This window comes from Rosa rugosa, chromosome 1 (assembly GCF_958449725.1).
Source record: "Rosa rugosa chromosome 1, drRosRugo1.1, whole genome shotgun sequence".
NCBI lineage: Eukaryota > Viridiplantae > Streptophyta > Magnoliopsida > Rosales > Rosaceae > Rosa > Rosa rugosa.
The window spans coordinates 932547-944917 of NC_084820.1; the positions used below are offsets into that span (position 1 = coordinate 932547).

General features: G+C 38.4%; 3 protein-coding genes across 5 annotated transcripts; 2 read left to right on the forward strand and 1 right to left on the reverse strand.

Annotated features, from left to right (window-relative positions):
- LOC133708765 (uncharacterized) lies at positions 1-2200 on the forward strand. Its single transcript, XM_062134289.1, has 5 exons — positions 1-227; positions 328-388; positions 679-783; positions 888-1215; positions 1936-2200. Exons 1-5 carry the CDS (start codon positions 87-89, stop codon positions 1955-1957), a joined length of 657 nt encoding a protein of 218 aa, XP_061990273.1. The 5' UTR covers positions 1-86; the 3' UTR covers positions 1958-2200.
- Positions 2201-3142: 942 nt separating this feature from the next.
- Positions 3143-7164, forward strand: LOC133708756 (uncharacterized). Its single transcript, XM_062134279.1, has 5 exons — positions 3143-4563; positions 5441-5498; positions 5603-5686; positions 5859-6000; positions 6580-7164. The coding sequence occupies exons 1-5, from the start codon at positions 4086-4088 to the stop codon at positions 6946-6948; spliced, it is 1131 nt and encodes a 376-aa protein (XP_061990263.1). The 5' UTR covers positions 3143-4085; the 3' UTR covers positions 6949-7164.
- Positions 7165-7648: 484 nt separating this feature from the next.
- LOC133708739 (probable WRKY transcription factor 32) lies at positions 7649-11708 on the reverse strand. 3 transcript variants are annotated; one of them, XM_062134261.1, is made up of 5 exons: positions 11340-11708; positions 11156-11208; positions 9638-10338; positions 9370-9528; positions 7649-8379 (listed from the first exon to the last, which is right to left on the reverse strand). In XM_062134261.1, exons 1-5 carry the CDS (start codon positions 11554-11556, stop codon positions 7908-7910), a joined length of 1602 nt encoding a protein of 533 aa, XP_061990245.1. In that variant the 5' UTR covers positions 11557-11708; the 3' UTR covers positions 7649-7907. The 3 variants fall into 3 exon arrangements, with proteins under 3 accessions (XP_061990245.1, XP_061990236.1, XP_061990253.1); XM_062134252.1 differs by having other exon boundaries at positions 11156-11235; XM_062134269.1 differs by having other exon boundaries at positions 11156-11199; positions 11340-11707.
- Positions 11709-12371: the final 663 nt, after the last annotated feature.

The window sequence follows — 12371 nt, forward strand, 5'->3', positions numbered from 1 at the left end:
TCTCTCTCAGTCCTATAAGTAGCAAATTTCATATTCTTGAGGAAGAAGAAGAAAGGCGTTGAAAAATTTACCCAAAGAAAACAAAAATGGTGGCGGCGAATCTGAAGGCGGAGACTTTGGGTCTGATGGAGAAGAGGAGTGCTTTGGAGGCGGAGATGAATGCCATCATCGAGCGTCTTACTCAGCCCGGCGGTCCTGGACTTTCCGGCAACCTCCTTAACTTCGAGGTCACCCTAAATTTTCGTTCTTTTCGTTTTTCTGCAATAGTTTTGGGAAATTAGGGATCTTATTGTTCTCAAATTGTTTCGTGTTTGTTGTAATCTGCAGGGGTTTCCTCGCGAGGACATTGACATCCCAGCTGTGCGAGCTGAACGGCGTCGTCTTGCTGGTAATCTTTGCTTGAATTGCGTTTCTTTTAAGAAAAATAGATTCTTTGATAGTCGATACAAAGCGATTGTCGAGTGTGGAGCTTTTCACGTACAGAGATATACCTCTCTTTTAGTTGTGGTGTGTTTTCGTTTCGTAATCGATAGTGACTTGATTTGATAGTGGTTTTTGTTTACTGGTTGTGGTCTGAGTAGCTAGTATCGTGAGGGAAGCTGTAGTAGTTAGTGACTTGGTGGTATTGGACATTAGTATTCATATGGTTATTTTTGTGGTCTTTCTTGTAATTTGCAGAACTGAAAAATGATTACAAAGAGATTACGGAGAAATTGGACCGAAATATACAAGTTTTGCATTCGGCAAAGCTTGCTCCAAAATCATCATCCCTCAAACCATCGGGTAGGTGGTTAAATGGATGTGGTTTTATCAGTGTAATTTTGTCCGATTTCATAGATGTGGCAATTGCATTTTGAGTGATATTCTTGGTAATGATGAAATGGCAGATGGTCAGAGTGGTTCAGTTGTCAATGTTGGAGAATCGGCATCTTCAGCCAATGTTTCTTCGAATGTGATGGATGTGGATGTGAGCGTACCTTTTGCATTGGTTGATGAGATAGCTGATGCATCACCAGCAGCAGAGGATGGTTTACAGCTTGGAGATCAGATTGTGAAATTTGGCAATGTAGAAAATGGTGACAATTTGTTGCAGAAACTTGCTTCTGAGGCTCAAACGAATCAGGGTTGTGCTGTACCTGTCATGGTCTTAAGGCAAGGTGCCCAAGTCAACTTAATGGTGACACCTAGAACATGGCAAGGCAGGGGTCTGCTGGGGTATGTCTATTCTCATGGTCCTTTTTTCACAAGTTCCCATCCTTGTTTTGTTGTCATCATAATCTGATCACTTGTCAAAGTTTCTTATTGGTGCTTTTGAGGGTCTTGAGATGCCATAGAATAAGTTTAACTGTCTATTATGGTCATCTTTGATTAGATATATAATTCGAGGAGAGAATCTGTTCTTTTCTTCCCTGAAATATATTTTAGACATCTTTTGCAAGTAAAATGTCTTTTTTGGAAACTTATTTGGAGTTTCTTAATGGTGCTTTTGTGTCTGGAGATTCCATAAGATAAGTTCAACTGTCTATTATGTTCATCTTTGATTGGATATTTACTTCGAGGATAAGATCTGTTCTTTTCTTCCTGAAAATATATTACATCTTGTGCAAGTTAAATGTCCTTGTTCATCAATCGGCATCAAATTAGTCTCTGTTCTGATATGATATCTGAACTAGAATAGTATTGTTGAACACGTTTATATCTTCCTATTTTTGGGAAGAATTAAGAAACAACAAAACTTTAGTAGAAATTAGTGTGTCAAGTTTGGTTGGTAAGAAGTCGTCTGAGGTTGTGTTTCCCATTCTTCTAATATTTCCAGTAGTGGGGTTGGATGCTATTTCGAACGATTGTGTTTTGTTTACGTCAACAAAATAGCAGATCCTCAACAGTTTTAGTACTTTACTTCACTAACTGTTGGTTTATGTGGGGTACTTGCAGGTGTCATTTCCAGATCTTGTAAGCAGTTTGATTTCCGGCTGAAGCCAGAAGACTCTAAGACAGTTATTTTCTTTTGAGTTTTGATCATGTCTAGTCCCAAAATGTAGCCCAATTTAGGCTTGTTCCAATTAGCAGTTTCTTCCTTTTGGGCATCTATATATCTGATGTAATGTAGTTTGGTACATACAGAAGTCCTGAGATTATTTGCCTATTTTAGCAAGTATTTGATGACTTTCTAATTCAATCTTGAAGTCCACTTTTCTAAGTTGCCTTCTCTGTGGATGTTTCTTTGTATACCCGAGATTCTGAAATCTGTGTTTTTACTTTGATCCTACAGAGAATATATAACTTTGTGACTGTGAGACGATGAAACTTACTGGTACAATTTACATTTCTAGATATAGCTTTGGTAACTCCGACACCGATTGTGTGGCAAGGCAAGCTCCAGAGTCTACTGTATTTGACTTTCTAAGCACATGAAGGATTGAAGAATAAGAATCTTGTAGAAGAGTGAAGACAAAGAGACCAAAGCGGTGGAGTAATTAAGCCCGTTACTGTCCATTTGTGTTTGATTGTCATATGCCATTGTCATGTTCATATGAGCCATTTACCAGTAGAACTGTAAAACAGACAAACAGTAACTAATCCCTGTATCCGTATTGTTCACCCATCACATAACTCAATCATTTGTTTGCTTGTTGGTTGCTGCTACCTACTAAAAACTATTCGTTTCAGGACGATGAGAATAAATCTAAAAGAGTGCTGCTACCTACTAAAAACTATTAGTTTCAGAATAAACCTGAAAGAATCAAAATATAAAATTGCAGTTGTTTCTTATATTTAACGCGTTGAATATATATATATATATATACGAGTTATAGTATTTGCACAATAAGACAGAGGCCTGTACCAAATTTGGTAGTGTTTCAAAACTCATTTCCAAAAATAGCCCACATTGTCTTTCAGTTCATCACTAGTGTAATAACCCCATCATCTTCTTCTTCCTATCAAACAAAACCAAAAATACTAGTCAAACTTGTGTTCAGATTCCTCAAATCCTAAATAACCTTAAGAATAATTTGTTCATATGAATTCAGATACAAAATGTTTAACCGGCGATAGGCGGTAAAATGGTACACCCAACCGGGTTTGTAGGTCACCCTGTGAAATACACTACAAAAAAGGACAAGCTTTCACCCTCTCTCTCTCTCTGTCTTTTGCTCATTCTGTCTCCTTCCTCTTCTCTTTCTCTCTCTCTCTCTCTCTCTCTCTCTGTGAGAGAAACTTCAATTCCTGAGATCGAAAGCTTTCTCTCTCTTCAATACCCAGAAAACCCAGTTTCCCGCATTTTCTCATCTCATTAATTTGTGGGTAAAAAGTGTGGGACTTGCAGAAAGACCATGCCATTTGAGTCAGCTTTGCTCTGTGGTGCTGCAGTGAGCTAACTCTCCCAATGTTTTCATTTCAAAGGCCTCTGCTTTTTCTTTGTTCTAGATAGTTGTAGTTTCTTGATTTTGCAGAAAGTGGAGAATGTGGAAGCTTTGAGTTTGGAGGCTCTTTGATAATAGCTCATTTGGCTATTTTGGGGAATTAGGTGAGTTGGGTTTCTAAAGCCCTAGGTTTGGATTGAGCTAAAGTTTCCCACTTTGGTGTTGTTTTGGGGAATTGTGATCTGGGTCTTGACTTTGTTAGGGGTTTTGGGGTGAGTTGGAATCTGGGCATTGGAGAAGTGAGTTTTTGGATGTGGGTTTTGAAAGGGTTTGAGATAGTGGGTTGGTGAATTTTGAGGATTTGAATGTGAATGTACAGACCCAAAGGGTTTGTGGAAGTGTAAGTTTGGGGTGTGGGGTGTGGTTGAAATGTTAAGATCTGTGTTTGAACTTGAAGAGCAAGGTCAATGAATAGTTAATATGCTTCTGGGTGTGTGGTGATTTGAGCTTGTGAATGCAAGTGAAAGTAGGGGTTGTAGAGAGGTGTTAGATGATCTGAGGGTTGTTGGATAGTATTGAGGACTAGGACAAAACCATAAGGTGGTTGAATTACAGCTTTCGAGCTATTTTTTTACATAATTTAGTGATTCTGGGTGGGAGACAAAAGCTGAGGTCTGTGTAGAAGACTAGAAGTTGGTGCTGAACAAAAAAGGTCATAGAATGTCAGGAGCTCCAAGAGTAAAGTCTATCAATGTGGCCAATTCTGAGTCACGGTCCGTGCTTGGACCTGCTGGGAACAAGGGAGGGGCATTCAGTGCACGAAAACCAGCTACAAAGCCTCTGAGAAAGACTGAGAAAATGGTTGAGAAGGTTACATCAGCTGAAGACAAGAAAACCCAGCAATCGCTTTCTACCTCTCCTCAGTTGCATTCTCTCAGTGTTCCTTCAGTACTTCGTCGGCACGAGCAGTTATTGCAGTCTAATTTTTCACTAAATGCATCATGTTCATCTGATGCCTCTACGGATTCATTCCATAGTAGAGCATCTACTGGTAGACTGATTCGATCAAATAGTGTAGGGAGTAGTAGGAAGCAGTATGTTTCAAAACCAAGAAGTGTTGTTTCTGATGGTGGATTGGACTCTCCTCCTGGTGGTTCACAGTCAAAGAAACGGTGTGCTTGGGTGACGCCAAATACTGGTTCGTCTTACTTATTTTAGTTAAAGTGAATTTTCTTTTTTTGCTTCTGGAGTAATTGGTTATTTTTATTTATTCTTTATTTGTTGTAGTGATTTACCTTCCGATACTTGACCTTTTGATCGCTGTTAAAGTATAACATTCAGATTCGTAGAACAAATTATTAGTCATCATCTTGGCCATGGCTTTGGAATAAGCTGATTGAAAAGTATATTGGGGGAAGTGTTAGACTAGCAGAATAGGAACCGGATTTTATTCACAATTTTGCAGTGTGGAGGCAAACTAATTCTTTGCATAAGGTAGGTCTTTTAAGAACCATAAGTTTCACTTGATTTAAGTGTTCAGCATCAGTTTAAAACCAAAATTACAAAAGATTGCAGTTTGTATTGCCTCCTTTGTTAATCAAAGCATTTTGCACCATAGAATGAAGGGCTTCAATTTAAGTGAAGAAGGGATCAAATACATGTGGCTCTTTATAGCATGTTTATGTCTCAATTGAATGCAATTTACTTTCTTCAACGTTATTGTTTATGATCTCATTGCTAACATGAATTCATTAGCACATATATTGTCTGAACTATATCAAATGAATGGGAAAGGGAAGTTTTACAATATTGGAGCTTTTTAGTATATTCTATTTTTCAAAAGCGTGGCAAGCGTAATTTGAAATTCTAACCTGATTGATGTAAAGATTGGCTGCATGCCCTTGATATATCTCATTGGTATGAATAACCTTATAACTGTTTTAAGTTTTGTGAATATAGCTAGACGTATGTTAATAGAGACTCATTTTGTATAGTAGAATCAACTAGGTTTTTCTTTATTGCTTGAATTCTTCATATACCTTATATTCTGACAGTGTTTTATATGTTGAAAGCAGATCCATGTTATGTTGCTTTTCATGATGAAGAATGGGGGCTTCCAGTACATGATGACAAGTATGTCATAACAGCATTATTTGCATCCATGTTTGTTGAAATGACTGTTCATGGTTAAAACTGTACTTCATAGTCATTTGCTTGATCTTTCTGACCATATGCAGGAGACTGTTTGAGCTTCTTGTCTTATCTGGTGCTTTGGCTGAACTTTCATGGCCTCTCATTCTAAGCAAAAAGCACATCTTTAGGTAATGTCTCTTGAAGTTCTCGTTTTTGTTTACCAATAGGCTTGCCCCAAAATACCATTATATGTGAAAGTTGGGGCCTTCCTGCTGCAAGACCTTTCCGCTCTATGCAAATAATGAACAAGCTTCTTTTTTTTTTTTTTTTGAAAGAAAATGAACAAGCTTCTTTTTGCAGGGAAGTGTTTGCAGATTTTGATCCTGTTGCCGTCGCAAAGTTGAATGAGAAGAAGTTAATGGCACCGGGAAGTGTTGCAAGCTCCCTATTGTCTGAGTCAAAGTTGCGTGCTATCCTTGAAAATGCACGTCAAATGACCAAGGTATATATTCACTTCCTTCTCCTGTTGTATGAGATTGACTAGCAGAAGATGCTACTAACTCATAGGTAGAAAGTACTAAAAAACTGTAGCCTAATCCAGCAGAAATTGACTCTATCAACTATTTATATTAGTATAGTGGGATTTAGTTTTTGCATCCATCTAGAAGAAAGCTACCCTTATTCCCTTAGCTTAGTCATATTAACTCTGGACCACATTGTTTGCATAAGCAATCAATTGGTATATAATGGGTGCTTAGTGATGATTGATCAGGTAGGTTAGGTTAAAAAAGTAGTTGAATGGTGGCCCTGACTCCCCTGTTATTTGTATCACACATATAAGACAATTAGTGATACTACCTTCATACAGCTCAAATCAAGAAATGTTCATGTAACCTAATTATTCCTTTTCTTCAGCGTGCCAGCTTGCCTCATTAGAGTGTCAGTCACTTATTTGTCCTGATAGTTTTCCAACCAATAAGTACTGCCCAATAATCCTTTTACCACAGCCATAATTGCACCTTTTTAATTGCTATGATGATTATCTATGCAGCTAACTTTCTGCAGGTTTTGCTGATGCCAGGTCATAGATGAGTTTGGATCGTTCGACAAGTATATTTGGAGTTTTGTGAATAACAAGCCTATAGTTAGCAGATTCCGGTACCCTCGGCAGGTTCCGGCCAAAACCCCAAAAGCAGATGTGATGAGCAAAGATCTAGTGAGAAGGGGATTTCGTAGTGTGGGTCCCACTGTCATATACTCTTTCATGCAAGTCGCCGGAATTACAAATGACCATCTGGTTAGTTGCTTCAGATTCCAGGAGTGTCTAAACGCCGCAGAAGGGAAGGAAGAGAATGCCACCAAGGACGAGGCTGGAAAGAAAACCGAGAACGGGATAGAATCAGACTTGTCAGTTGCCCTGGACGAGTTGAGTTTCTCCTCAGACTTATAAAGACAGTGTCTTGATCACCCCGGTTCAATCATCAGTTACCTACCACATTGACTGATTCAGAGCTACTCATACTCTTCTTGTATAGGGTTAGGGTAGTGTTGGAAGATGGTCTCGTGTGTAATTAATGAATTCTGAAGCAAATATGGATTTTCGCGCACTGTAGATTACTGAAGTGGATTAAAATGAAACTGGTGATTGTGCTGTTGGTGTGGCTTCTCTTGATGGCCTTACAGAAACTAATACACAATTTTTTGTACAGTCAAAAGGTTAACTATTTAGTCTTTAAACCCATATCTAGGCATAAGGAAGGAATTAAAGTTACTTAAACTTCTGTGATGTGCTGGACGGACAGCCACAACTTATACTGAAAGGTCTATTGGCTTTAAATGGATTGCCGGTGATAATGAAGGATCTGTGCACAATGTCTCCATGTTCCCTTGGGACAGTAGATGCAGACTCCCAATTAGTAGACAAGTTTTCAGTGTGTGCTCAACAACATCACCATCAAAAATGTGGGGACATGAATTATGGATCTAGATGCCGACTGTCTAGGAAGCCTTCTGGCTTCTGTACCAAAAGCTTCTTTTTTTCAAGGTAATCGTACCAAATTGGGTAAGAAACAGTAGCTTACCCCAGAAAGCTACATAACATTAAGCTTCAAAACTTAAATGTATTCATGCTCTCTATAAAAATTTTGAAATAGAAAAGATGCCTCGCATTTCTTTAGTGCTTCATTACCATTAGCCTACTCAAACAAGATTCTAGGACATACAATACTAGATATACACAACTGTGCACTATAAACAACACCAAAAAGGTGGAGGGAAAAAGAAAAATAAATCAAACCTGCCAATGTGATGCTTAATCTTAACATAAATACACCTGCTTGTTTTTTCCTAAGAAAAGCTGATTGATGATCTTCTCAAGTCTTGACTAGTCCTCGGGGACTAAAAGAACTTTCAACAGGGCTTGATTTCAAATCCAATGCTCAGAAGAGTTCGAGCTGATTCCATTGCCTTTTCACCTCCAAGTTCTAAGGTCTCACCAGTCAATTCTCCTCCCTTGTCTACTGACCACTGGGTTGAAGATTGGTGTGCTCCCTTGTCCACTGACCGCTGCGTCGAAGATTGGTGAGCTCCCTTGTCCACTAACCGCTGCGTCGAAGATTGGTGAGCTCCCTTGTCCACTGACCACTGGGTCGAAGATTGGTGTCCTTCAGTATCAGTTTTCACAATCTGCAAATTGTTCATGGAAGCAGGAGCAGCCGCGGCAACAAGAGGAGCACTCGGAGGGCCATGCCGCTTCTTTGGAACAGGCATGTCATGGTCATGTATCCCCTTGTATGTTATTATGACGGCACTTGTGTTATCTACGGCTGTTTCAATGTGCTTCCGGACAGGGCATCCAGCAGAAGTGCATCTATAGTAGTTCCTAAGAAAAACATATAAGCAAATTGATCAAGACAAAAGTAAAAGTTTACACCTGGATTTTAAGGATTCAGCAGAATATATAGTAAAAAGCAGTAATTTATGCAAACAGAATTATGGTAAACTGAGCTAGTGGTTGGCTTCTTAAGTAGACCACCAATTTTCAAGGGAGTTGCCTAGTCTAAAGGCAGCTGCATAATACACTCCCTGAAAATTATCCTATATCATTATTCAGCAGGTAAGACAATCCATTAGATGATCATCAAGTACTACCTAACAGCTGACATATATAATGAAGCAGAGGTCCCAGTCACATAAAGCTAAAATTGATTTATGAGTAGAACTCCTCTCTTCTTTAAGTCTCTGTTAATTGATTTTCCAAATCTACTCTTTTATGATTACTACTTTGAAATAGAAGCAAGTGAAACTGATGAAAGGGTAGAGATTTGGAAGTGCAAGGAATGGAATCATATAAAAACTATTAAAAGATAAAAGTGCAAGTGGAGAAAGAGAATTGCCAAGATCACTCCCCTATCAGATCCCAAAAAGATAAAATTAAAACCAGAGAGAGAATATCAGAGGTCAATTCTAATTATAAAGCTCTAAACATTATGTGGTAACTGTTTTTTGATTACTATCAATAGATACCTAGCAAAATGGCAGAGTAGGGATAACCCAACAGTCAAAATATAAAACAAGACATCCTTTGCAGCTTTTGTGTTACCCTTGGATCTGGAAGACTGGAATCGCAAATGAACGAAAGAGGAAATAGTTAAGATTGCTTAAGAAACAAGAGCAAGACAGAACAGTTAAATTGTACTGTTGGAATCCAGAACTGAGGCTCCTATCATCATTGACATTTTCATTTCAATTGCATTTTTCACTGCATCAAGGTGTTTTTAGGTAAATATGTTTCACAAAGTATAGAGAATGCATTCAAAAATATGTCAAACAAAAAGAACAAAAGAAAACAGATGATAGAACTGGCATGCACCTGGGATGGGGGTTTCCCTTCACCATCTTCTGTCCATACTTGCGCCACCTATATCCATCACCTGATATTCCCACATCCCCCGCTGCATGCACTACAAACTTAGGTTTCTTGCCAGGTTTCAAGAGAGAATCTGAATATTCTGAGTTACTTTTCTTCAATCTAGATATAAAAAGGAGAAACTATTAAAAACAACTATCACCTCTCCTCCTTTAAATATGGGTTACAAAATTATAAGAGAGGGGGGGAAAGTAGAGTTTGAAAAACTTGCCTTCTTTTGGATTCTGGTTCATTGATATGCTCCTCCTTGATCATAACATCACCATTACCATCAGAGTCATTTGAGTTCTGTCGTTTTCTTTCAGGAATTGGGTTTTCTTGTATAGGTTCTTTCGAAGTCGTAGGCAGGTCTGAATCATTCAGTATTTCGCAGGGATATTCTATAACACTATTGCCCACGCACTCAGCAGAAGATGCAACCTTGATTTCCCTTGTGCAGTTACTCCTCCGAGGGGGATCATGAGTATGTTGGCTTTTGTAAACAATTTCGGTTATATGGCCTGAAATATCGCAGCATTCAATCTTTTTGACAGAACACTCAGAAAATGTGCACCTGTAATAACTTCGCGAACCTGGAGGACACTTCACTTGCTTCTGGCCATATTTTCGCCAGTTGTAACCATCTGAAGCAGATGTTTTTACAAGAGGAACAGGCGATATAGACTTAAAGTCAGAAGAAATTTGTTTGTCCTCCTCAGGCGTACATAAACCATTGACCTTCTGCAATGACAGTCTTTGTTCTGGAAGAATTGGGCTTGGAGCGGGTGAAATGGATTGAGTAACAGAAGTTGGTGACAGTTCTGACAAAGAAGTTGGATAAGAACTCAACTGTTGCAGATTTTGTATCTGACCCTGAGCAGGCTGGTTCGGTGCTGCTGCCAGAACTTCCTGGTGGCTTATCCCAATTGGCTCCTTTAAAAGAAAGAAAAGTTATATTCATGGAATGATGATAAATATATAACAACATAATATACAAAGACCAAACGTAAGGGGGCCTAGCCTCCTCGAATCAGCTCCAGCCCCCTTTTAAATAACACAAACTACACAAAGAACCAGATATTGGACCAATTTAATAGGTAAACACTAGCTTGCAGTATATTAGATTTTCTGCTTCTTGTTTCTCAACTATAACTTTATGTCATATCACTCAAAAGAATCTCTTCAGTATGTAATTTAATATCTTATGCTTTTCTTATATTTCCTTCTTGTCATATCACTCAAAAGAATATCTTCAGTATGTAAATTAATATCTTATGCTTTTCCTACATTTCCTTCTTTTGTTGCAATTAAGTTCAACAACAAATAGAATAATAACTTTCATTTACCACCACAAAGACTTATGTCATGGTATCTAAGCCTGTGAATAGAATAAACCCCAACCCCCTTACCCCTCCCAAACTATTGCCGTGACGGGATCATAAGCAATAACAAGTCGAATTTCTTCCAGAATTTTGCTATCACCAACAATGCTTAAATTAATCAAACATAACAGTAATCACAATCTTTTCTACTATCCCTGACTGGAGAATTAACCCTTTCCACCAGCATCTTGCACATGTGAATTCTATGATTTCCACCTCTCCGAAAAAACAAAATTGCTCAAATATGCACACACCAATTCAAAATCGCATGCAAATAGGAATTTACAAACAATAAACAAGAGAAAGCACCAACTCCCCCTTAGCTCCAGATCAAGAGCTCATAAACTAGACATGACATATCTTCTAACCTGAAATTGAGCTCCATCATTCGTCGCAGAGTTAACCCCAAAACCTGTGAGATCAACACCAAAAAAAACAACCGCCTTCTCTATAATCACACCATACACCAAAACAAAAAAAAAAATCATCAAACTAAATCACAAAGCCCTCGCAAAACAAAACCATAGAAAGAAAAAGAAATGAAAAACTAACCTGCACACTGATCCTTCTCAGTTAACTGAGGCACCGCTAGGGTTTCTAATCGCGCGTCTCTCGACTCCGCTCCAGAGCTTTGTAACTCCACAGAAGGAATTCCGCTTTGGTTTTCTTCTTCTTTGTCACTTTCATCTTCATCTTCTTCTTCGAATTCTTCATCATCTTCTTCCTCTCGGTTTTTCTTCAGAGCATCGGAGCTCTGGTGCTCGGCCATGTCCGATTATCAGTGAGAAAGAGTAAAGTTTAGAGAAACGGTTGGTGCTACTGGCTGTGGTGGTGGGTTTTGGTTTTATAGTGTCCAGAGCAAAAAGCCCGAAAATTGGACCGAGAAATGTATTGGATTCTGTGCAACTGTTAACCGGGGAGAGTGAGAGATGTTTGTTTTTTTTTTTTAAAGAGTGGGGTGGGGGATATATGTGTCTTTGACTGCCGTTGACTCAGGTGGTTTCTTTTTTTTTTATGACGGTGTAACCGTAACCGTTTATATCTCCGTCAAAGCAGGTACCGGGATCACCGTTCGCTTCACTGACTTGACGGTTTCATACAGATTGCCGTTTGGACTCGGACATCGAGACCCCATTTCTCCGTACCATTTTCAATAATTTAGTTGTTTTTATTTCATTTTAAAAAATTATAAATGATTTAGTATGTTGAGACTCCAAAGTGGTTTTTGTTTCGTCGATTACATGTTATAAAAAAATATATATATATATCCAACATGTGCTTCTCCAAAATTCTAATAGTTGGCTGGGCTCAAGGCATCAAAGTTGCGTTTGAGAAAGCTTAAAAACTGTTTCAATTTAAAGATCCAAGCTCGACAGTAACATGTTTGGTAAAACTGAAAATATCTACTCTTTTTTTTAAGTTGAAGCTTTTTTAAAGTTAAAAGCAAAAGCCAGAAGGTCACTCAACCTAACTTATGAAAGCAGCTTATTTTGTATTGTAGCACTTTTAGTTTCAAGTACAGCAACACATTAAGCACTTTTAAAAATCTAATTTATCCTTTCAAAAAAAAAAAAATCTAGTTTA